Source organism: Mobula birostris, chromosome 9 (genome assembly GCF_030028105.1).
Source record: "Mobula birostris isolate sMobBir1 chromosome 9, sMobBir1.hap1, whole genome shotgun sequence".
NCBI lineage: Eukaryota > Metazoa > Chordata > Chondrichthyes > Myliobatiformes > Myliobatidae > Mobula > Mobula birostris.
This window is the reverse complement of record NC_092378.1, coordinates 5,011,346-5,037,296: the sequence shown is the minus strand read 5'-3', so window position 1 is coordinate 5,037,296 and position 25,951 is coordinate 5,011,346. Positions and strand designations below refer to the sequence as shown.

Below are 25,951 nucleotides of genomic sequence, written 5' to 3'. Positions count from 1 at the left end.
AGCATTTAACATTGTGGAATCTTGCTGTGCCCCGACCAGCTGTTAAACATTCTGGGACATCCTTAAAAGATAGGAAGTGGGAGAGGAACGGAAATTTTGCTGAAGCGGAGTTGTTTGTTGAGGCAGGATCATTTATCAGAACTGTGCTCTTTAATTAGCCGAGGTAACATGCAGTCCCACAATACAGCAGCGTTTATATGTGGACAGAAGACCGAACAGATACTAAGCTGCATTATGGCCCAGTTTCTGACACAGGCTGTTAATTAGATTTTCTTGCTCAAAGACCCAGCTCCCTGACAATACAACCCTCTGTCTGAGACCTCTCATAGTCCTAATTAGAAAGAGCAGATCTCGGTGATTAAACATCCAATCTGTTGTTATGGTCATTCTTTGGGATTTAACCAGGTTAGAGTTGAGGCTGTTTCTTCCAGTCCATGTGAGAATGATAGCAAGTGAGACATCACTCTGGGCTTGACAGAAATTGGTAATAAATTGGATTGGGTCTGGAATTCTCCACTCTCACTCTGCAGGAAATTTTTAAAATCCACATTTAAACAGGATACACAGGACATCACTGGTAAGGCAAAGGTTCATTGGTATATTTTATTTTCCATTGAGAAGGTGGGGGATGAACAGTCTCCTTGAACTGGTCAGTCTCTCTGGTAAAGGTGCTCCCAAAGTGTTCATGGGGAAGAAATTGCAGGATTTTGACCCAGTAATGGTGAAAGAATGATCACATATATCCAACCTGGGATAGTGTACGACATTTTTTTTTAAAAGATTAAAGTTATTTGTCACAGGTACATCAAAAGATACTGTGAAATATGTTGTTTGCATCAACAACCAGCGAAGTCTGAGGATGTGCTGGGGGAGCCTGTATTTGTCACCCACCACACTTCTAGTACCAACATACCCACTAACCCGAACCCCAAATGTATGCCTTGGGACAGTGGGAGGAAACCAGACATCTGGAGGAAACACAGGGAGAACGTACAAACCCCTTATAGACAGCAGCGGGAATTGAACCCCAATCTTTCGATTGCTGGGGCTGTAAAGCATTATACTAACCATTACAGTGCCATAAGCTGGGGGAACGTTCATCTCCTGACTCTTGCATGGATGAATGTGGCTCATCACTTCGCAGCCCGTGCCTTAAACACAAGAGATCCTGCAGATGCTGGAAATCCAGGAGAAAAGGAACAGACACAAAATGCTGGAGGAACTCAGCAGGTTAGGCAGCATCCACAGAAAGGAATAAGCAGTTGGTATTTTGGTCTGAGACCTTTCATCACAGGGTATGGTGTCACAGCTGCCGAGAAAGTGCAGTACAGGCAGACAAATAAGGTCCAAGGGCCATAACGAGGTAGATTGTGAAGTCAATAGATTATCTTTTCATACAAGAGGTCTGTTTAATAGTCTATGACAGTGGAATGGAGGCTGTCCTTGAGCCTGGTGGTATGTGCTTTCGGGCTTTTGTATCTTCTGCCCAATGGGAGAGGGGAGAAGAAAGAATGTCTCTTCTAATGTTATGATGGAAGGAAAGTCATTGATGAAGTTGATGAAGATGGTTGGGATTTGAGAAACTGCCCTGAGGAATTCCTGCAGTGATGTCCAAGAACATCACATAAGCAATCAGACTTACTGAAGAACTCTTTCAAAGTGCCAGCACAGAGACAATGGACAATGTCAGCATTCACTTCAAGAGGACTCCAACATAACAGCAAGATATACTGCTGAGGTTTTATAAAGGTGTTGGTTAGACCAAACTTGGAGAATTGTGAGCAGATGTGGGTCCCATATCAAAGAAGGGATGTGTTGGGAGGTTCACAAGAATTATCCCAGGAAGGAAAGGGATAACTCTTAGGGAGGGTTACATAGGAGCTGTGTTTGATGTCTCAGGAGTTCAGTAGATTGAGAGAGGATCTCATTGAAACCTATTGGATACTGATGGCCTGGATAGAGCAGGGAGAAGGAGATGTTTCCAGTAGTGGGAGAGTCCAGGATCCAGGGACACAGTCTCAGAATAAAGGATTTCATAGAGTCATAGAACACTCCAGCACAGAAACAGGCCATTTGATCCATCTAGTTCATACTGAAATATTATTCTGCCTAGCCCCATTGACCTGCAGCTGGACCCCCATACCCTTCCATATCCCTCCCATTCATGTACTTATCTAAACTTCTCTTAAATGTCGAAATTGAACCCACATCCACCACTTCCACTGGAAGCTCGTTCCACACTCTCACCACCCTCTGAGTGAAGAAGTTCACCTCATGTTCCCCTTGAGCATTTCACTTTTCACCCTTGACCCATGATCTAGACTCACCCTGGAACCTGTGTAATAACGTACGAGGATCATTTGATGTCATTAGGCCTGTGCTCGATGAAGTTCAGAAGAATGAGGCATGATCACTCGAAACCTGAAGAAAGCCTTGGTGGGAGAGTGGATGTCCATCAATAGAGGAGTCTAGGATCCAATGGCACAACCTAGGAATAAAGGGACGTTCCTTTAGAACAGAGATGAGGAGGAATTTCTTTAGCCAGAGAGTAGTAAATCTGTGGAATCCACGGAGAACAGTGGAGGCCAAGCCATTAGCTGTATTTAAGGGAGAGGCTGATAGTTTTGGTAAGGGTTATGGGAAGAAGGCAGAAGAAAATAAAATGAGTCACAATCAAATGGCAGAACAGACTCAATGGGCTGAATAGCCTAATTCTGCTCCTATATCTTATGCCTTATGGGTCAAATGTCCATCTTTGGTGCTGGAGCTGGTGCCTGGACAGAAAGCAGGTTCGGATGAGCTGCCTTCAGCCGTAAAGGAGCCACAGCTCCCACTAAGCCAGTGTGATTACTCATTCACGAAGGAAGGAAGCACCTTTCATTCAGAAAAATTATTGTGGTTAAATATTTACCTAATCTGCGTACGGCTGTCAGACCCAGAGCTGCCTTGTATAGGACAGCGAGAGACTCAAAGGCAGTCTCCCCATGTGACGCATTGTACATTCTATGAAGTGTCAATATTTGTCGTTCTGGTAGCTTTTCCGTGAAGCTAGAGGTTGCCAGATATTAAGTAACATTCTGGCTGCAGTCAAAGTTTGAAGTGGTCCTGGAGCAGAGGGTAAGAGATTCACTCAGTGCCACACTGCTTCCTGTTGGTGAGACAAAATGGAGGTGGCTGCCATGGTAACTGATCCACCTCTCCATTAGGATGGATGAAGAGGCTCTTTCTGCCCATTTCCTTTAACCTCAGAGCAGTTTAGTCCAGGGCTTTTCCTCTCCATAGCAACAATCAGCAAAGCAATGGAGCTTTGAGTTATCAGAAGAGGCTAGAAAACCCTGGGCCTTTCCTCCACACGGAGTAGGAGGTTGAAAGTTAACTTACAGAAGTTTATAACATCACGAGAGACATCGTGATAATGTCGCAGTTGCCGTAGTGCTATTTCAGCACCTGTAACCCCGGTTCAAATCCTGCCTCTGCCTGTGAAGAGTTTGCTTGTTTTTCCGGTTACCACATTGGTTTCCTCCGAGCTCTCTGGTTTTCTCTCACCTTCCAAAGACCTACGGGTTAGTAGGTTTATTAGTCACATCGGTCAATTGGGCAACACGGGTTTGCTGGGCCAGGGGGGCCTTTTACTGTGCTGTATCTCTAAATAAATAGAATTGAATGAAAAATCATTGAGGTGGATGGTCTCGGTTTTTAAGGGAGTCTAAAATCAGAGAGCACGGATTTAAGGTAGGAAAGGGAAGATTAAAAGGGAATCTGAGAGATAGGTTTTCCACACAGAAGGTGGTGGATGTGTGGAACGAGCTGCCTTAAGAAATGGTGAAGGCGGATACAGTTAAAATATTGAAAAGCAATTTGGACATGATTGGGGTGCAATTACCACCACTGTCTGTAAGGAGTTTGTAGATTCTCCCCATGACGATGTGGAACCAAAACTTACCTACTTGTGCCCTTAGATCCCAGTGGAGCACAGGCCATCGATAACCTCCCGTCTCCATTGCCCTCTGAAGTTGATGGTACGGTTGGAGGTCAACAATGCTTCTGCAATCCATTGCATCCGCTCTACAGAGGATTGGCTTACACAGCTTCACCAGAGGCCCAATGGCTGGCCTTACCCATTTCCACCTCTCATGCTGAGGATATGGGGTTGGACTTTGAGAGGTGGGGACCCAAAACGCCGACTGTTTATTCCTGTCCATAGATGATGCCTGACCTGGTGGGCTACTACCTTGTTGTCTGCAGGAGCTTCTTGTGCATCGATTGGCTGTGGCATGACTATGTTTAATTGCTTGTAACCGATCCTTCACCTGGCAAGCATGTGGAAGATGCTAGGAATATGCAAAGTCTTCTTTCATCTCATTAAGCATGCCAGGCTTCAAGAACTCAGCAAGTCAGGCCGCATCAGATGCTGCTTGACATTCTCAGTTCTTCCAGCATTTTGTGTTTGCTCCTCTGGGTTTCCAGCAATGGCTGAATCTCTAGTGTTTATTAGATGTGATGAGACGCTGGACTGTGGTGGCACGGTACCGCAGCAATCAGCGTTACGTTATTACAGCACGGGCGAGCCAGGTTCAATTCCTCCACTCTCTGCAAGGGGTTTCTATGTTCCCTCCGTGACTGCGCGGGCTTCCTCTGAGTGCTCTGATTTCCTCTCACATTCCAACAGTTGTGTGGGTTAAATTAATCTCAGGGTAGTAGTCATACTTTATTGATCCCGGGGGAAATTGGTTTTCGTTACAATTGCACCATAAATAATAAATAGTAATAGAACCATAAATAGTTAAATAGTAATATGTAACAATATGGTAACATATATGTGCTTCATTAATAAATTTACTTTGAACTTTGGGTTCGTAGGTTAATTGGTCACGTGGGTGTAATCGGGCGGAGCGAGCTCTTGGGTCAGAGGGCCTGTTACCGCATTGTATCTCTAAATGAAAATAAAAATAAAATTAAAATAAGTGACAATTCTTTCTTGCAGCATTCTCCTGTCCGTGTTCACTTGGACTTTGCTCTACTGACAATAATTAACCAATGGCTCTGATTAAAGCTGTAGAGTGAATGGAGTTTCTGCATTGCTTCATTGCAAAACTACGGGTCAATCGTTTTCCTTCTAGTGATAATAAACCGCTCCTGTGTACACAAATCAAACTCAATAACTGACTTTCATTGGCCACGTTAAACCAAGCTTCCATCTGCCCTCTGCTGTGGCTGTAACGACCCCATGGCTTTGTCTTGGGAGCAAGGAGTTCAGCTTAGTGTCCTGACAAATATTTAACCCTTGGTCCATACCTGAAATCAGATAAATTGATAAAGTGGTTTACTGAGGCTGTGAAGGACAGTGAAAAACTTTATTCTTCAAGCTGTCCACACAGTGGATGTCAGTACGTCGAGGAAGTGCAAGGGAAAAGTACACAGAACATGACAGCACAGTACAGGCCCTTCGACCCACGATGTTGTGCTGACCTTTTAACCTACTCGAAGATCCATCTAACCCTTCCCTCCTACTTAGCCCTCCATTTTTCTATTCTCCACTCTCAAGCTCCAGGCAGGATCTTGGCAAATCTCCTCTGCACCCTCTCTAAAGCTTTCACAAAAGCAATTACAGAATGCAAATGAAGTGTTACAGTTATGAAAAAGTGCAATGCAGGTAGACGAGAAGAGCAAAGTCACAATGAGACAGATTGTGAAGTCAAGTATCTTGTATTTATCATACACAATGTCCATTCAATAGTCTTATAAATGGGAAACAGTTGTCCTTGAGCTTTGTGTTGTGTGCTTGCAAGCTTTTGTACCTTCTGATTGATGGAAGTGGGGAGAATGTACATGTACAGTATCTGAAATGCATCTTATGGAAATGTTTGTTTGATGATGAACTTCAATAAAAAATAAATTACAAAAACAGGAAGGGTCTTTTAATAATACTGGCAGCTTTCCTGAGAAAGCAGGAAATGTGGACGGAGTCCCTGGAGGGGATGCTGATTTCTGTGATGGACAGAGCTGCATCCACAACTCTCTTGGTCGGAAGAGTTGCCATATCCCAAGCCGTGATGCACTCAGATAGGATGCTTCCTACGGAGCACCGGCAGCGGGTAGCACAACGCTGCTACAACTCAGGGTGTTCCACAGTTCCGAGTTCAGTTCCGGTGCTGTTCTGTTTGGACCAGGACAAGTGAGATTAGTGTAAATGAGAATAGTGTAAATGCATATTTGGCAACAGAATGGTCATGTTGGGCTGAAGGAAGGGCCTTTTTCTATGCTCATGAAGGTGTACGATGGTTTCCCTTCATTAGTCGGTGCACTGAGTTCAAAAGTTGCGAGGTAATTCTCCAGACGTGGCATGGAAGACACTGGGGTGTGTCCCTGTGCGGCCCTGAGGACGACTGATCCCAGGAGAGTGCCACCGACAAAGGTTTTGCAGGAGAAGGAACATCAGGATTTCACGGGGCCGGATGCTGCGAGTGGAGGTCTCTATAGTCCAGTGATCGCTCTCTCTCTTTCTCTTGATGGTGGGGAGAGTTTGCCACCGGTTCTCAAGTCGGAGAATCTCGGAAAAAGCAACGTGACAGATTGCGGCATCTTAACAGCTACCGTTTGTTGGTCTTCCCTTTCGCTGCGAAATTGTTGACATCCCTCTGTCCCTTGTTAGTGAGAGAGAGAGAGAGAGCCTTGGCATGTCGAACTGTGGGGTAAACATAGTCTTTGTTGACTGCAGATCATGGTCTCTCTTTGGGTACTTTGCTGTTGCTTGGTGGGTGGAGGCACCGATGCTTTTTGCTGAAGTGGGTGGTGGGTGGAGGGGGGAGATTGATGCTGTGCTGCTGCTTGCATGGGGCCCTTGGGGTTTTAATGTTTTTCTCTCATTCATTCTTTTGGGATTCTTCTGTTTTCGTGAATGTATGTGAAGAGTAAGTATTTGTATACTGTATACATTCTCTGATAGTAAATAGAACCATTTGGAAGTGTCAGCTCTATAAAACCCTGGTTACCCCACAATGGAATATTGTGTTCCGCTCTGGTTGCCTCATTATAGGAAAGATGTGAAGGGTTAGAAAGGGTGCAGAGGAGATTTACCAGGATGCTGCCCAGATTAGGGAGCATGTTTTGTGAGGGCAGGTTGCGTGAGCTGGGTCTTTTCTCTTTGGAGTGAAGGAGAATGAGAGGAGATTTGGTAGAAGTGTACAAGATAATAAGAGGCATTGATTGAGTGGACAGAGACTCTCTCCCAGGGCAGAAATGGCTAATTCAAAGGTGCATTATTTAAGGTGTTTGGAGGAAAGTATAAATGGGATGTCAGAGGTAGATATTTTACAAAGAGCTACCTGTGTAAAATGCACTTTCATGGGATGGTGGTGGATTCAGATATGTTAAGAACATTGAAGAGACTCTTAGAATGTCACTTGAGTGATAGATAAATGGAGCGATATGTGGGAGGGATGGGCTTGATCGATGTTGGAGTAGGTCAAGAGGGCGTTTACTGTGTTGTACTGTTGTATGTTCCATGAATCTACAACTTGATGCCCATCTGAAGGTTGGCTGAGTTACTTGTAGAATGGTGTGGTTCTTCTGTCTGGTGCCTGCTGGGATAATATTAAAGGCTTTCTGATGGTGTTTCTCTGTCAGTCTCACCTACAGGCAGATGCAGATGGGACGTCGCAGCCTTGCCCGAGATTCGTTGCTCACATGAGTACTTTGTCCAACAGTCCAATGATGCCCTGGGATTTCATGAAAGCTCCCCGGAAGCACTATCCTGGAACCATGGACAGAGAGCCACGCGTACCCACCAGAAAAATCCAGACATCAGCAGGTAGCAAAACTCATCACTGGTGCTTTTTATTTTACTTAGAGATACAGCTGAGAACAGGCCCTTCCACCCCAACAAGCCACAGCACCTCGTAACCCAGCTCTCTAGCCCTAGCCTCATCACAGAACATTTTACAATGACTAACTGTACGCCTTTGGACTGTGGGAGGAACCTGGAGCACCCGGAAGAATCCCACATGCTCACAGGAAGAACGTATAAACCTTCTTATGGAGGATATCAGAAATAAACTCCAGACCCCAACGCCCCAAGCTGTCGTACTAACCGCTACGCTACGGTGATGTCCCTGTGGTACTGTGGCACCCCTTCTGGAAATGTAATGAACGCAAATACAGTAGCTAAAGATTAGCTTTATTTATCACACGTGCTGTACATTGAAACAGCGAAACATACAGAGAAATGCGTCTTATGCGTCAGTAACCAGCACAGTCCGAGGATGTGCTGGGGTAGCCCACAAGTGTCGCCGCACTTCTGGGACCAAAATGGCACGACCGCACCTCACTAACCTTAACCCGTACACCTTTTACAGAATGTGTGAGGGAAACGGAGAAACATAGCACCCGGAAGAAACCCAGGTGATCATGGCAAGAACGTAGAAACTCCTCACAGAGCAGCGGGAACTGAGCCCTGATCGCAGATCACCGACACTATAAAGCATTCTGCTGTCCTCTACACCACTGTCTCTCCCCACCCCCCACCCCCAGGGACTCAGATTGCAATCAATTGATGAAGAATTCCTGGAGGAACACGGCCATTTTGCTTCATACAATGGTGTTCGCTGTCTGAGACATGTTTCCTGATGATTGAACCCAGAGGCAGGTTCAACAAGAACTTCCAAAACAGAATTGGAAAAGGACCCAAAGGGGATGAATCCGTAGTGCACAAGGAAAAGAAAGAATTCAGTAACAATCTGCTGAAAGAACTCAGTGGGTTGAGCAGTATCTACGGGGTGAGAAGAATTCCAGAATCAGAACCAGAGAATTAGGTTTATTATCACTGACGTGTGGGCACGTGGCCAAGTGGTTAAGGCACTCAACTAGCGATCTGAAGGTCGTGATTTCGAGCCCCAGCCGAGGCAGCGTGTTGAGTCCTTGAGCAAGGCACTTAATCACACATTGCTCTGCGACGACACTGGTGCCAAGCTGTATGGGTCCTAATGCCCTTCCCTTGGACAACATCGGTGTCGTGGAGAGGGGAGACTTACAGCATGGGCAACTGCCGGTCTTCCATACAACCTTGCCCAGGCCTGCGCCCTGGAGAGTGAAGACTTTCCAGGCGCAGATCCATGGTCTCGCAAGACTAATGGATGCCTTTTTATTACTGACGTACTGCTGTTTTACAGCAGCAATACAGTGCAGACATACAAATTACTATAAGCTGAAAAATAAATAAATAATGTAAAAAAAAGGAATGATGAGGGTGTGTTTATTAGTTCAAGGACCATTCAGAAGTCTGATGACAAAGAGAAGAAGATGATCCTAAGACATTGAGTGTAGGTCTTCAGGCTCCTGTGCTCCTCACTAATGCAGTAATAAGAAGTGGGCATGTCCTGGATGATGAGACCATTAGTGATGATGCTGCCTTCTTGAGATCCCACCTCTTGAAGATGTCCTCAGTGATGAAGAGGCTAATGCCTATGGTGCACCCCTGCAGCCTCTAGAAATCGTACACTTTGAAGCCTCTGTGCCAGGCTGTGATGCAATCAGTCAGAATGCTCTCCAAAGTACATTGACGGAAATTTGTTAGTCTTTGGTGACATTCCAAATCACCTCAAACCCCTAACTAGAGCGACTGGATCTTTGTGATTGCATCATTGACGACCTTTTTGTTTTGAAGCTCTGCACAACTACCAAATGGACCCACTGAGACTTGATAGGTGAAGATGAATCTAGAGGGAACTGAGGGAGGTGAATGTAAAAGGAATTGGGAAAGAATAAGGAACACCGGGAAAGAGTGGGGAATGAAATTGAGGAATCCCTTCTCTCGGCCCAATACTGACTTTGGGATGAACGCCATCCTTTGTGCGGTAGCAATGTAATGTTTGACATTAGGAACATTTTAGAGACTCTTGGATAGGCACACGAATGAAAGAAAAATGGAGGGCCATGTGGAAGGGAAGGGTTAAATTGATCCAGGAGTAGGTTAATAGGTCACAGGCTGAAGGGCAAGTTCTGTGTTCTATGTTCTATGTTCTCATCCATGTCAAACAAATAAATTTGAAACATTGCGGTTAGTGCGACACTATGACAGCTCAGGGAGTTGGAGTTTGAAGTTCATTTCCAGTGTTGTCTATAAGAGAGTTTGTACGTTCTTCCCACATGTGCATGGGGGCTCTGGATGACCCAATTTCCTGCCACAGTCCAAGGATGTACCAGTTAGTAGGTTATTGTAAACCGCCCTGCGATTGGGTTGGGGTGGGTTGCTGGGCAACCCGGCTCAGTGGGCCAGAAGAGCCTGTTCCGCATTGTATCTCTAAATAAACAAACAAATCAAATCCGGCAGACGCCTCCAGATTCCGCCACCTGCAGTTCCTTGTGTGTCCAGAAGACTGAGACTGTTTGGTAAGTCTTCCTACAGCCAGCACAGCACAATGGGCGGATTGGCCTCTCTCAATGCCTGATCATCCCATGACCCAGTGTAAAAGCAAGGACAATGAAGCAAATGCTGTTTAATAAACTGAGGAACTGCCGCTGTACAATAGGAATCCTGTTCAAACAATGTGCTGGCCAAATACTTGTCCAGCTGAACGGTTTCATTGCTGAGCTGGTTTTCGTTGAACACGCAGGCATTTATACGCAGCCCACCTCCCATCAGAGAGGGTACCTGAAATTCAGTGAACATTACTGCTGCTGTTCACCATATGGTGGCTGGTGTATGCATATCCATATCCAAAGAAAAGGGCTAGTTAATTTCTTTGGGCAGTTTACACAGCTAAGACTCTCTTGACACACGCCATTCAAGTCCTTTCTGCGGAACAGATGGGACGTGGCTGGGAATTGTGCACGGATCACCGCGTAGACCCGCATCCCGAGTCATCCCTTTATTCCTCGGAGCAGGTCTGGTCACAGGGTGCACAGGCCTGAAAATCAGGGCCTGTCCTCCAAAGATGCGTCGGTCCCTCCGTGAAAGGCCTAGCTTCAGTTTTGACCTCTTCTGTTTGTTGACCGAATGGCTCAGGGGTCTGAGGTGGGGGGAGGTGGGGGTGGGGGTGGTTGGGAAAGAAGCTGTGATGAGGAGGGGAGGGGGCTGGACTGGGCTCACTCACAGCGGTGCCACTCCCATGCCCGTCTCTGGGCCTGCCACCAAGCATGCCGGGAGGGAGAGGGAGGGGATTGCTGGGGGGGCCTATATTGAGAACATAGAACAGCACAGCACAATACAGACTCTTCGGCCTATCAGGTTGTGCCAACCCTTTTACCTTCTTCAAGTTAAATCTGACCCTCCTTCATAACTCTCCATTTTTCTATAGTCCATGTGCCCCCCTAGGAGTCTCTTAAATACTCCTAATGTATCAGCCCTTTCCTGGCAGCATGTTCCACACACCCACCACTCTCTGTGTGAAGACCTTACCTCTGACATCACCCCTGTGCTTCCCTACAAGCACCTTAAAATTGTGCCCTCATGTGTTGGCTATTTCTGCCCTGGAAAAAAAGCCCCTGGCTGTCCATTCACTCAATGCCTCTTATCCTCTTGTACCTCTCTATGAAGTCATCTCTCATTTTTCTTCACTCCAAAGCGAAAAGCCCTAGCTCACTCGAATTATCATCAGAGGACATGCTCTCTAGCACAAGCAGCATTCTGGTAAATTTCCTCTGCACCCTCCCTAAAGATTTTACATCCTTCCAATAATGAGGCGACCAGAACTGAGCACAATATTCCAAGTGTGGTCTAACCTGGGTTTTATAGAGCTGCAATATTACCTCGTGGCTCTTGAACTTAATCCCCCGACTATCAAAGGTCAACACACAATTTGCCTTCTTAACCACCTTATCAACCTGTGCGGCAACTGGTTGTGAGGGAACGCCCTGTGCCTTCCTGACTTGCCGGATGAAGTTGGGGTGCCATGGTAGTGTGATGCTATTACACCTCAGGGTTCGGTGCTCATCTGTAAGGGGTCTCTACATCCTCCCCATGGAACGTGTGGGTTTTCTCCGGATGTTCTGGCTTCCTCTCACAATCCAAAAGCGCACCAGTTAGTAGGTTCATTGGTCACTGTAAATTAGCCTGTGATCAGGCGAGGGTTAAATTGGGGGCTGCTGGCGGTGCGGCCTGAAGGGCTGGAAGGGGCTATTCTGTGCAGTGAATAAATAAATCAATAAATGAGAATTATCCCTTGCAAGAGCAAAGCACAGCCATAGCTCCAGCAGCAATTAATTCACACATCCGCCTCTACTGGAGTTGTAGAAATGTACACAGTCACTCTGGTTACCGACTTCAGGCAGGGAGACAGTACATAGGTTTTTGTTTTCATCAACAGAGCTGAGGTTGAGCAGGTTGAGAGGTCTGAGATCCTAGGAGTAAACGTCATCACCAACAACCTGTTCTGCCTGGCCCAACCATGTTGATGCCACAGCTACAAAAGTTCCCCAGCACCCCGAACCTGGACAAGATGGCCCCAGTGAACCACACTGGCATGTTGTGGGCTGCTTACAAAACTTCTAAATACTCTCACTGCAATCTGCAGCCAGTAATTTCCCTTTAAGCAAGCTACTTTGAACTGTCTTAATGAACTAGTGGTTTTATGGTCTTCCGAAGCTATCGGAAGACTTAACTCTCAAGCATGCAGATACGGCACCTTTAAGCAGACGATGGTACATTGCCATGGCTGGATGAGAGGGAAGAAGGGAGGACTCTAAGCCAGACTGAAATGCTGAAGAATGAAAGTTCCTCTACCCAATATCTCATTACTAAATGTACAAGACCAAGGACCTAAGGGCAAGGATGCTGTATTGGAGGAAAATGAAGAATTGCTGTGTTCTGTGTTTCATGGAGATGTGGCTTATACTGGTCTCAGCAGATACACTGGTAAAACCCAAGGGCTTCTCGATACACCAGGTGGACCAGAATGCTTATCTGGAGAAGGCAAAAGGTGGGGGTCTGTGTTTCACAATAAATTCTTTATAGTGCTTGGACATACTGTTCTTGTCATACTCTTGTTCCCCTGGCCTGGAACATCTAACAATTAAATGCCGACCATTCTATTTACCAAGAGAGTTTACCTCCTTGATTCTGACTACAGTTTACATACCACCAAAAGCTGACGTTAACCAGGCACTCAAGATGTTGAAAGCTGCCATCACTAAACAAGAAATGACCCACCTCGATGTCTTTCAAATCATAGTCAGGGATTTCAATCAGACTTACTTGAATAAATCTCTGCCCAGTTATCATCAAGATATAACCTGCAGTGCCAAGGGTCCCAACACACGTGACTTCTGCTATACTACAATTAGGAATGCCTACCATTCCATACCTAGACAGTAATTTGGGAAATCTGATCATTTGGCTGTCCTTCTCCTACCTGCAGACAGGCAGAGGCTAAAGAGCAAGGCACCAGAGATCAGGACAACAAAGAGATGGTTGCAGGAGGCAGAGGTGCAGCGGCGGGATTGCTTTGAATTGGTGGAATTTGCCATGTTCAAGGAATCATCAGAGCACCTCAACGAGTACACCACAGTTGTCACAGAATTTATAAAAGCAGCTGTAGATGAACGTGTTCCCATAAATCATTCAGCGCCTTTCCCAAACGAGAATCTTGGATGAACCAAGAGATCAGAATCAAGCTTAATATCATTGGCATGTGTTGTGAAATTTGTTAACCTTGGGGTATCTGTACAATGCAATACATGATAAAGTTTAGGGAAAAAAAACTGAATTACAATAAGAATATATGTGTTTTAAATGGTTAGAATAGGTAGTACAAAAACAGAAATTTGAAAAAAGTAGTGTGGTAGCGTTCATGGGTTCAATGTCCATTCAAGAAATTGGATGGCAAAGAGGGAAAGAGCTGTTTCCTAATCACTGAGTGTGTGCCTTCTGGCTTCTGTACCTCCTTCCTGATGGTAGTAATGAGAAGAGGGCATGTTCTGGGTGATGGGGGTCCTTAATGATGGACACCACTTTTCTGAGGTACTGCTCCTTAAAGATGTTTTGGACACTATGGAAGCTGGTACCCAAGATGGAGCTGACTAATTTTACATCTTTCTGCAGCTTACCTCGATCCTGTGCTGTAATCGGCCCATACCAGACGGTGCTGCAGCCAGTCAGAATGGTCTCCATGGCACATCTGTAGAAGTTTCAGAATGTTTTAGATGACAATCAGCCGAGGGTCAGATCAGGTCTGATGACCAAGTAAAATATGTGAGGTCCAGGTAGCCATCTCACATGCAAAGTGGCATCTCCAGACCAAACTTAAATCACAGAAGGATGCTCGACAGCTGGGGTTTGAATACTATCACATCTTACCAAGTGAAACCAAGTGACATAGCTGACAAAAAGGCTTTGCTTCCAGATGAGCTCAATGCCTTCTATGCTCGCTTTGACCGTCAAACAATGGAGTAACTCTCACAAGCTCCCACAGCCCCCAATAACCCTGTGATTTCAGTCTTTGAGGTCGATGTGAGAGCATCATTCCGGAGGGTGCACCCATGGGCAGCATCCAGCCCAGATGGAGTACTGTACCTGGCCGAGTACTAAAGACCTGTGCTGACCACTGGATGGAGTGTTCACTGAGATCTTTAACTTCTCACTTTGGCAGTCTGACATACACACCTGCTTCAAGCAGGCTTCAATTATACCAGTGTCTAAGAACATGGTAACCTGCCTCAATGACTGTCGTCCAGTAGCACTTACACCCACTGCGATGAAGTGCTTTGAGAGGCTGGTGAAGAAGCACACTAACTTTCGCCTGAGAAGCGACTAGGATCTTCTCCATTTTGCCTACCACCACAACAGGTGCACAACACCTGACATTTCATTGGCTCTTCACTCAACTCTGAAACACCTGGATAGTGAAAATGCATACATCAGGATGTTCTTCATTGACTACAGCTCAAAACCATCATCTCCTCAAAACTAATCAATAAGCTTCAAGGCCTTGGCCTCAGTGGTTCCTTGAGTAATTGGATCCTCGATTTTCTCACTTGCACATCCCAGTCAGTTCAGATTGGCAAGATCTCCTTCACAATTTCCATCAGCACTGGAGCACCACAAAGCTGTGTGCTTAGCCCCCTGCCCTACTTACGACTGTGTGGCTAAGCTCAGCTCCAATCCATATTTAAGTTCGCTGATGACGCTGTCATTGGCCAAATCAAAGGTGGTGACGAATCAACATACTGGAGGGAGATTGAAATCTGCCCGAGTTGTGCCATAATAATAACCTCTCACGCAATGTCAGCAAGACCAGGGGGCTGATTATTGACTTCAGGAGGAGGAAACCAGAGATCCGTGAGCCAGTCCTCATCAAGGGATGAGAGGTGAAGGTCAGCAACTTTAAATTCCTCGGTGGTATCATTTCAGAGGACCTGTCCTAGGCCCAGCAGGGAAGTGCCATTACAAAGAAAGCACAGTAGCACCTCTACTTCCTTAGTTTGCAAAGATTCAGCATGACATCTAAAACTTTGACAAACTTCTGTAGGTGTGTGGTGGAGAGTATATCGATTGGTTGCATCATGGCCTGGTATGGGAATACCTATGCCCTTGAATGTAAAAACCTACAAAATTGTAGTTGATATGGGCAAGTTCATCACTGGTAAAGCCCTCCCAACCACTGAACACGTCTACACAGTGCACAGTGCGCTATCACAGGAAAGCAGCTTCCATCGTCAAGGACCCCCACCACCCAGGCCATGCTCTTTACTCGTTGCTGCCATCAGGAAGAAAGTACAGGAGCCTCAAGACCCACACCACCAGGTTCAGGAACAGTTATTATCCCTCAGCCATCAGGCTCTTGAACCAAAGGGGATAACTTCACTCAACTGCACTCACCCCATCACTGAACCGTTCTCACAATCTATGGACTCCCTTTCAAGGACTCTTCATCTCATGGTCTCGATAGTTATTGCTTATTTATTATTATTATTATTATTTATTTTATATTTGTAGTTTGTTGTCTTTTGTACTCTGGTTGTCCGCCCTTTTGGGTGCAGTCTGTCATTGATTCGATTATGGTTTTTGGACTTATTGAGTATGCCTGCAAGGAAATGAATCTCAAGATTGTGTATGGTGACTTATGTACATCACCAGGTTCAGGAACAATTATTACCCCTCAACCATCAGGCTCCTGAAACAGTGTGGACAACCTCACGTTCCTACCACTGAACTGATTCCACAACCTATGGACTAATTTCCAAGGATTCTACAACGCATGTTCTCCATATTATTTATTACTTATTTATCTATTATTATTATTTTATTTTTCTTTTTGTATATGCATAATTTGTTGTTTTTTCCACGTTGGTTGTTTGTCTGTCTTTGTTCGTGTGTAGTTTTTCACTGATTCTATTGCGTTTCTTTGTATTTACTGTGAATGCCCACAAGAAAATGAATCTCTGGGTAACATATACTGTATGTACTTTGATAATAAGTTTACTTTGAACTTTGATATTTGATTCATTCCAGGTTAATTTTATTTAATTCCATTAACTGATTTTAATTTCCGCACTGGCTATGAACTTGTATCCCTGGATTATTACCCTAAGCCTCTGGATCATGAGCTGAAGTCCCTCTTTCCCTGTCGGAATTGTGCAGGGATTTTTTTCACTTCAGACTGCTGTTCTCCTCAGCTCCAAGCATCTGGTCAGTGTGTCTCGAGACGACCTTCACCCCACAAACTCGACACCACTTTCTGAAGAGTCCTTCTTTGTGATTTTGGTCCCTGACTAGAAAGCAAGCTTAGGATGCCGATATGACACCGCTCCCCCTCCCACCCCCTCCACCCAGTCATCGGAATCAAAGGCCATTTCTGATTGGAGGTTGCACAGCATTGGTATTGAGGACACAAAAGATGAATGAAAGCGGAGAAGATCCCCTACCAACCTCTGTGAGCTCTGCAAAAAGTGCTGTGACCCACATACTTTGCCTGTGTACAGACAATGGGCACACCAGCCACAGGCAGCATATTGCAAAGGAAAAGCACTTCCCTCACAGTGATTGCTTGCATTGCGGAGGCTGCAATACATCATTCTGTTAGCTCCAGGAGGCGAGAGAACTGCTGTCCGTCCAATCTGCAAACAATGGGCTCCGACAGATAGACAGGCTATAAAGAAAGTAGATCTTGGAAGCATTGCAGACTGAATCGCTGCTGCAGAAACGTGTGAGAATTTTGATCTGCTTCCTTTTGGAGAGAAGAGTGTGCTAGAGGGACACACACGCATCACCAATATGCTTATAACTGCTGGGGGGAGCAGGAAAGATGGAGAGAGATAGAGATAAAGCAACAGTGAGAGGAAGATGAAGAGTGATATACTGTGATAGAGATGGAAAGTGATAGAAAGAAAGAGAAATAGAGAGAAAGTTATAGAATAAATAATTCAAAGTACATTTATTATCAAAGTATGTATGCAGTATACAACCCTGAGATTCATCTTTTCATAGACAGCTGCAAAACAAAGAAACATCATGGATCCTGTTTAAAGAAAGTCACCAACACCACCTCCCCCCCATCATGCACAAAAAAAGCAAATCATGTAAATGGCAATGATGAAAATAACGAGCGATAAATACAGAATATAAAAACACAAAATCAAAAGAATCCAGGCATACTCAATTTAGCTCAGTGTCTGCAGGCCGCCCAGATTCAAAATCTCCCAAAGTAGTGTTGAAAAAGGAGTCACCAGAAATCAGAAGCACATCATAATGTGAACTACAGAATCCAGTCCACAAAACCGTGTCCAGTGAACCTTGCCCAGAACCAAGAACTCTGACACCATCCTCCGACAGATAGAGTGATAGAGAAAGGTAGAGAACAATAGTAAGAGAAAGAAAGAGATAAGAGAGAGATATGGAAAAAAATAGTTTGACAGAAAAATAGCGACAGTGAGAGAGAGAGAGAGAGTGCGCTGCATCACTGTGGGTTTGGAAATTGCACTGTATTGGATAGGAAGGTTCTATAACAGGTAGTCAAAACTGCCCAACACATCACTTGCACCAGCCTACCCGCCATCAAGGACGTATATAGAGAAAGGTAGCAGAAAAGGGCCAGTAACATCATGAAGGACCCCATTCACCCTGCTCAGGGACAGTTTGTCCCACTCCCAGCAAGGAGAAGGCTACGTAGTGTCCACGGCAGGACCACCAGACTCAAACAGTTACTTTCCCCAAGCAGAAGGGCTGATCAACACCTCCACCCACTAACTTAATCCTCTAAAATCCTCACCACTATTTTGTCATTTCCTGTTAGAGTCACTGTATGTACAGACACTCCTGTGCTCAGTGGCACCTTATGGACATACAATCAGTCTGTGTATATAAGCTATCTTATGTATTTATATTTATTGTGATTATTATTATTATTATTATTATTGTTTTGTGCTGCATTGGATCCAGAGTAACAATTATTTTGTTCACTTTTACACTTGTGTACTGAGAATGACATTGAACAATCTTGAATCTTGAACCTTGAAAAGATTCTGCAGATGCTGAAAATCTTGAGAAATACACACAAAATGCTGGATGAACTCAGAGGTCAGGAGGTATGTAAGAAGGAGAATGAACAGTCAATATCTCAGCCTGAAACGCAGTTTGTTTATTCCTCTCCATTGATGCTTCCTGATCTGTTGAGTTCGTCCAGTATTTTGAGTGCATGGTCCACTACTCTCTGCAACCTCTCATGTTCCTCTGGATTTGATCTGCCATGCTTGGGTTTGGTTTTATATCTGGTTTTGGATTGGGTTTTGGATCTGGATTTGGATTTGTATTTAGTTTTGGATTGGGTTTTGGGTTTGGTTTGGTTTTGGATTTGGATTGGGTTTTTGGTTTGGTTTTGGATTTAGATTTGAATTGGGTTTTTGGTTTGGTTTGGTTTTGAATTTGAATTGGGTTTTGGGTTTGGTTTTGGATTGGGTTTTGGATTGGGTTTTGGGTTTGGTTTTGGATTGGGTTTTGGTTTGGTTTTGGATTTGGATTTGGATTTAGTTTTGGATTGGAATTTGCATTTAGTTTTGGATTTGGATTGGGTTTTGGGTTTGGTTTTGGTTGCTTCATACTCTAACCTGTGTTGCTGTTTCTATCTTTCAGCACATTATAGGCACAGGTACCCAGCCAAATCATTTTGCCACTTGCAGTTTAAACCAAGCTCAGAACCTCAGCCAAAATCACCCCCAGCAAGTGAGGAGTCATCAGGGGAAGATGAAGAAAGGACATGTGGTACTCACTGGAATCCTTTAGCTGGAGACAGTGAGCAGAACCCAGCTGAGGTGTCAGATGAAAACAGTCGACGTGCACACGATGCAGAGTTCTGGAGTGAATCAGGACAGAAAGGTCCAGGGGTGGATGAAGTGGATGTTCTGAGACAGAGCTTCAGTACCCTTCAGTTGGGATTGGAGAGCACATCAGCCCAAGACAGAGGGCAGGCTTTGAATGTGAGCAGGCAGGGGTGTGAGTTCAGCCTTGACAGAGACAACGATGAGGCAGGTAATGTTATTGTTTGACTCACCGCTCATTGCTTGTTGTGTGACTAATATTTGTCTTTCAGAAGGTTCGCAAGGTTTGTCAAAGAGTCATAGTGACACAGGAATGGGCCATGCTTTTCTGAGCCAGCCCCATCTGCCAGCACTTGTTTCTTCACCATCTAAACCTTTCCCAACCTGGAAGCTGTTTATATATTTTTAAATATTGTACCAGTGGGGTGGCAGGGTGGAGATACGTCTCTACTAAAGGAGGTGTAGGGTACTCCATCCCTCTGCTAGCCTGCAGATCACCTTGAGTAAGGTGTAGCTCCTGGTGTGGCAAACCACTTCTGTAGAAAAATTTGCCAAGAACGATCATGGCCAAAGACCATGACTACCCACGTCATAGGACACAGTGCATAATGATGATGATAAAGATTGTACCAACCTCCACCACTTCCTCTGCCAGCTTGTTCTACATACCCATCTCCTCAGGTTCCTTTAAATCATTCCCGTCTCACCTTACATTGATGGCCTCTAGTTTTATACTTCTGAAATTTGGAGAAAAGAATGCCAAAATTTGCCATGACCCAATTTAGGATTTTAATTTGTGGACCACAGAGACATAGAGACATAGAACACTACAGTGCAGAAACAGGCCATCTCTACATTTTATGTAAAAATTGTATATATTATATTTAATTTATGATATTTTGAATATTTAAGTCATGATTAAAAGACCTTATTGTATCCGCTTCCACCACCGCTGCCGGCAGTGCATTCCACGCACCCACCACTCTCTGTGTGAACAACCTACCCCTGACATCCCCCTTGTACCTACTTCCACGCACCTTAAAACTATGCCCCCTATTGTTTGCCTTTTCAGCCCTGGGAAACAGCCTTTGGCTATCCACATGATCAATGCCTCTCATCATCTTATAAACCTCTGTCAGGTCACCTCTCATCCTCTGTTGCTCCAAGGAGAAAAGGCCAAGTTCACTCAACCTATTCTCATAAGTTATGCCCTCCAATCCAGGCAACATCCTTGTAAATCTCCTCTGTTTTCTCTCTATAGTATCCACATCCTCCCTGTAGTGAGGTGACCAGAACTGAACACAGTACTCCAAGTGGGGTCTGACCCAGTTCTTATATAGTTGTAACATTACCTCATGGTTCTTGAACTCAATCCCATGGTTGATGAAGGCCATCACACCATCCGCCTTCTTAACAACACTGTCAACCTATGCGGCAGCTTTGAGTGTTCTATGAATATGGACCCCAAGATCTCTCAGATCCTCCCCGCTGCCAAGAATCTTACCATTAATATTATATTCTGTCTTCAAATTTGACCTACCAAAATGAACCACTTCACACTTATCTGGGTTGAAGTTCATCTGCCATTTCTCAGCACAGTTCTGCATCCTATCGACGTCCCGCCGTAACCTCTGATAGCCCTTCAGATTATCCGCAACACCCCGAACCTTTGTGTCATCAGCAAACTTACTAACCCATCCTTCTACTTCTTCAACCAGGTCATTTATAAAAATCACTAAGAGGAGGGGTCCCAGAACAGATCCCTGCAGAACAACACTGGTCACCGACCACCATGCAGAATATGAACCATCTACAACCACCCTTTGCTTTCAGCGGGCAAGCCAATTCTGGATCCACAAAGCATGGTCTCCTTGGATCCCAGGCCCCCTTACTTTCTGAAGGAACCTTGCATGGGGAACTTCATCAAATGCCTTACTGAAATCCATATACACTACATCCACTGCCCTACCTTCATCAGGCTTCTCAATTCAATCAGGCTCGTAAGGCACGACCTGCCCTTGACAAAGCCATGCTGACTATCCCTAACCAGCATATGTCTCTCCAAATGCTCATAAATCCTGCCTCTCAGGGCTTTCTCTAACAACTTGCCCACCATTGAACTCAGACTCAGTGGTCTATTATTCCCTGGATTATCTCTACCCCCTTTCTTGAACAACATTTGCAACCCTCCAATCCTCCGGTACTTCTTCCTTCCCTATTGATGATGCAAAGATCACTGCAAGAGACTCAGCAATCTCCTCCCTCGCTTCCCACAGTAGCCTAGGGTATTCCTCATCCAGTCCGTGTGACTTATCTAACTTAATGCTTTTCAAAAGCTCCCAGCACATCCTCTTTCTTAATGACTATATGCTCAAGCCTTTCAGTCTGCTGTAAATTATCCCCACAATTGCCAAGGTCTTTTTCCCTGGTGAATACTGAAGCAAAGTATTCATTAAGTACCTCTGCTTTCGCACCCAAATCCGTGCACACGTTTCCACTATTGCACCTGGTTGGTCCTATTCTCACAAGGCTCGTCCTCTTGCTCTTCACATACTTATAGAATGCCTTGGGGTTTTCCTTAATCCTGCTCGCCAAGGCCTTCTCATGCGGGGTTCTGATTGTTATGTTCTGGTAAGCTTACAGAGAAGAGGAGTGAGAGGGAGGCGACAGAGTCAGAAGCGTAAGTGGGACAGGGAGGTAGAGAAAGTGCATACAGTTCATAAAGATCAATCCTTCGCACAGCACATTGAGGTAGTCCAAAGTAAAACAGTAACCGAATATAGAGTAAAGTGTAACAGGCACAGAGAAACTGCTGTGCAGATAGGCAAGGTCATAACAGGGTAGATTGTTAGGTTAGCCTGATTGCATGGACATTAATTTCTGTAACTTCCAGTAATCACACCCCCTTCACCACTTCTTTCCTCATTCCCCGTTCTGGCTCCACTGTCACCCAGTCTCTTCCCCTCAGCTGCCAATCACCTCCCTCTGGTCCCCCTCCTACTTCCCTTTCTCCCATGGTCCACCGTCCTCTCCCGTCAGACTCCTCCGTCTTCAGCCCTTACCTCTTCCACCAATCCCCACCACCCCAGCCTCTCACTTCATTCCCCTCCCCCACCCACTCACCTCTCCCCTCACCTGGCCTCACCTAACACCTGCCAGCTTGTATTCCATCCCTCCACACCCACTTTCTTACTCTGGCTTTGCTCCCCTTCTTTTCCAGTCCTGATGAATGCTCTCAGCCTGAAACATTGACTGTTCATTCCCCCGCTAAGATGATGGCTGAATTCCTACGGCAATTTGTGTGTGTTGTTCAAGATTCCGGCATCTACCGAATCTGTCCAGAGTCCATTTTATCAATGAGATGTATGAAACTTTTCTACTAGATATAAACCTTTCATACTAGTCTTTCCCTGTACATGCACAGGTGCAGGTGTGTTTGATGGCTTTGGGCTTGTACTGGGTACAGTTTAGAATGAGAGGGGATCTCACTGAAACCTATTGAATATTGATAGAGTGGACATGGAAAGGATGTTTCTTGAATTGGGGGAGTCCAGGACCAGAGGGCAGAAAAGAGGGATGCCCATTTAGAACAGAGATGAGGAGGAATTTCTTCAGTCAGAAGTGGTGAATCTGTGGAATTCATGGCCATGGATGGGAACGTATGGGAATGCATGGGAGAGTGAGGAGATAATCAATCAGAGTTATAGGGAAGTAGTCACCCTGAAGTTGCAGGAGGTGAGTAGCTGGGTGACCGTCAGGAGAAATGAAAATGTGACTAGGCAGATAGCGTTGAGCACCCCTGTGGCTTCTTTACCACTCTGGATACTGTTGTGGGGGATGACCGGCCCGGTGAATGCTACGGAGCCCGAGTTACTGGCACTGAGCATGGGTCCATGGTGCAAAAGGGAAAGAGGGAGAAGAGGGGAGCGGTAGTGATGGGGGCTCAGTAGTCAGGGGAACGGACAGAAGATTCTGTGGACACAAACGAGACATGCAGATGGTATGTTGCCTCGCTGGTACCAGAGTCAGGAATGGCCTTGTTGCCAAGTTTGCAGATGATATGAAGATTGGTGGAGGGACAGGGTAGTGTTGAGGAAACAGGTAGGCTGAAGAAGGACTTAGATAGTTTAGGAGAATGGGCAAGAGAGTAGCAAATGAAATGCAATGTTGGAAAAAGCATGGTCATGTACTTTAGTAGTAAAAATAAATGTGCAGACTATTTTCTAACATGGAGAAAATGCAAAAATCTGAGATGCAAACGGACTTGGGAGACTTTGAGCAGAATGCCCTAAAAGTTAACTTGCAGGTTGAGTTGGTGGTGAGGAAGGCAAATGTAATGTTCGTATTCATTTCAAGAGGTCTTGAATACAAGAGCAGGGACGTACAAGAGCAGGGACGTGATGCTGAGGCTTTATAAGGCACTACTGAGGCCTTACCTTGAGTATTGTGAACAGTTTCAGGCTCCTCATCTAAGAAAAGACGTGCTGGCATTGGAAAGTATTCAGAGGATCACAAGGATGATTCTGGGAATGAAAGGGTTATCATACAAGGAATGTTTAATGGCTCTGGGTCTGTACTCACTGGAATTTAGGAGGATAAGGGCGAATCTCATTGAAACCTTTCGAATGTTGAAAGGCCTAGACAGAGTAGATGTGGAAAGGGTGTTTCCCATGGTGGGGGAGTCTAGGACAAGAGGGCACAGCCTCGAGATAGCAGGGCATTTATTTAAAACAAAGATGTGGAGAAATTTGTTCAACCAGAGCATGGTGAATTTGTGGAATTTATTACCACAGGCAGCTGTGGGGGCCTGGTCGTTGGGTTTATTTAAGGTAGAGCTTGATTGGTTCTTGATTAGACATGGTTTCAAAGGTCACAGCGAGAAGACTGGGGAGTGGTGCTGAGGAGGGGAAAAAAGGATAGGAAGCCTAATTCTGCTACTATGTCTTATGGTCTTACATGATAATAAACTTGACTTGGGTTAACTTCTCACAATGCTCTCCTTGCCTCCCAAGCTCCTGAAACCTGGGACAGACCCATGATCTCAGGGACCAGCAGCAGCACCGACCTCTCTCAACTCCGGTGTTCCTCCATCTCCTGGGACAGCCGGGTTTCGACTGGCTCCACGGTGCCAGGAGGGAGCGTTGCCCCATCTGACACTCACCTCCGCAATACCTCTCGGCTGGTGACGAGTGGCCTCTACCGTAGCTTTGTCAGCTTGGATCAGACCGCATGTGATAGACCCAGCACCGGTGATCCACGCAGCGTATCATCCTCTGCAGCAAGACAGTCCCCCACGGAGAGAAACCCGTCGTTTGTAGAAATCTGGCACGACCAGCTTCTGAACCACTGGCCTGTTCTCCCTCCAATTTCACCACAGACAGGTTTGTTAGCACCTCTGAAGAGTGTTTGACCTGAAACATTAACTCTGTTTATCTTCCCACGAATGCAGCTTGTCCTTTGAGGTATTTCCAGCATTGTCTGTAGTAACACATACAAAACACTGGAGGAGCTCGGCAGGTCAGGCAACATCTGTGGAAAGGAATAAACAGTCGACATTTTGGGCCAAGATCCTTCCTCAGGACTCCAACAATGTCTGTTCTTATTTTTGATTTCTTGCATTTTTAAAAAATTTTGTACTTGTTGTTTGTTTGTTTGGAGGGGAATCAGATTAGAACAAGTTTAAGTTTCATTACATTTAACCATACATGAAAGTAGCCAAATGAAACAGCATTCCTCTGTGGCCAAGGTACAAAACACATTACCAACAGCATACAGCGCACTGCACATAGCACAAATAACACATCTGGTTACAATTTCAGAAAACCTTCCAGTCACAAAGAGAAAAAATAATATCGCCCAGGTCCCTGAGTGGTATGACAGTGGAATAGATGGTATGTTGTCATAGTCCAGCCTTATCTTGCACCTAACAAGCACGGGAGAGCAGTACTGAATGAACAATGGAGGGCTGCAGAGACGAGAATAGCCGTACCCCAACCCAGTAGATTCTAGCATGCTCCACAGAGTCCTCTCCCACACTCACCTGGTCGGCTGCAACCAGCGACACCGTGGCCTCGGCCTAGTCCTCATCACAGCTGAAACAGCACAGCTGTCTACCGTCGGTATCACCAATGAACCACTGCAAGGCACTTGCAGTGTTGTATGTACCAATGTCCAAATGGGTCTTGCAAGCACAATAACAATGTCCAAAAATAAAATCACTCGCTCACCAGAAGGAGATCAGAAATGCGGAGGTGCACAGAGAGGGGCAGGGCATTGGTGGGTGTTTTACATAGTTTGCCAGTGCCTCAGCCTGCAGTGCAGGAGCCCCATTCATTGTAATAACAGAGAACTGAGGGGCAATTTTCTCACACAGAGGGTGGTGAGTATATGCCAGAGGAAGTGGCTGAGGCATGTACAATAACACGTTACTGAGAGAAAGGGAATCAAAGACTAGAGGGCAAGAAGAGGGAGAGAGCTGTAGAGTCATAGAATCATAGAACACTACAACACAGAAACAGGCCCTTCAGCCTGTCTATTCCATTCCAAAATGTAATAGGAACTGGAGGGGTAAAATTTTCACTCACAGGGCAATCAGTACATGGAGGAAGTGGTTTGGGCAGATAGACTGATAACATTTAGAAGGTGCAAGGACATGTACAGTTGAAGTCAGAAGTTTACATGCACCTTAGCCAAATACGTTTAAACT

At 45.4% G+C, this 25,951-nt stretch overlaps 1 protein-coding gene across 12 annotated transcripts in view; it reads left to right on the top strand.

Moving 5' to 3' along the window:
* The window catches only part of LOC140202500 (uncharacterized), a 182,925-nt gene that overhangs the window by 36,437 nt on the left and 120,537 nt on the right, over positions 1–25,951 (top strand). For 11 of the 12 annotated variants that reach the window (XR_011887109.1, XM_072267415.1, XM_072267417.1 and 8 more), the window contains 3 exons: positions 7,627–7,810; positions 19,061–19,456; positions 24,258–24,626. Coding sequence is in view for 11 of the 12 variants with exons in the window: in XM_072267415.1 (XP_072123516.1) it covers positions 7,627–7,810; positions 19,061–19,456; positions 24,258–24,626 (949 nt within the window). In the remaining variant the exon portion in view is untranslated. The remainder of the gene's footprint in view (positions 1–7,626; positions 7,811–19,060; positions 19,457–24,257; positions 24,627–25,951) is intronic. The other variant, XM_072267422.1, reaches the window with a different exon arrangement.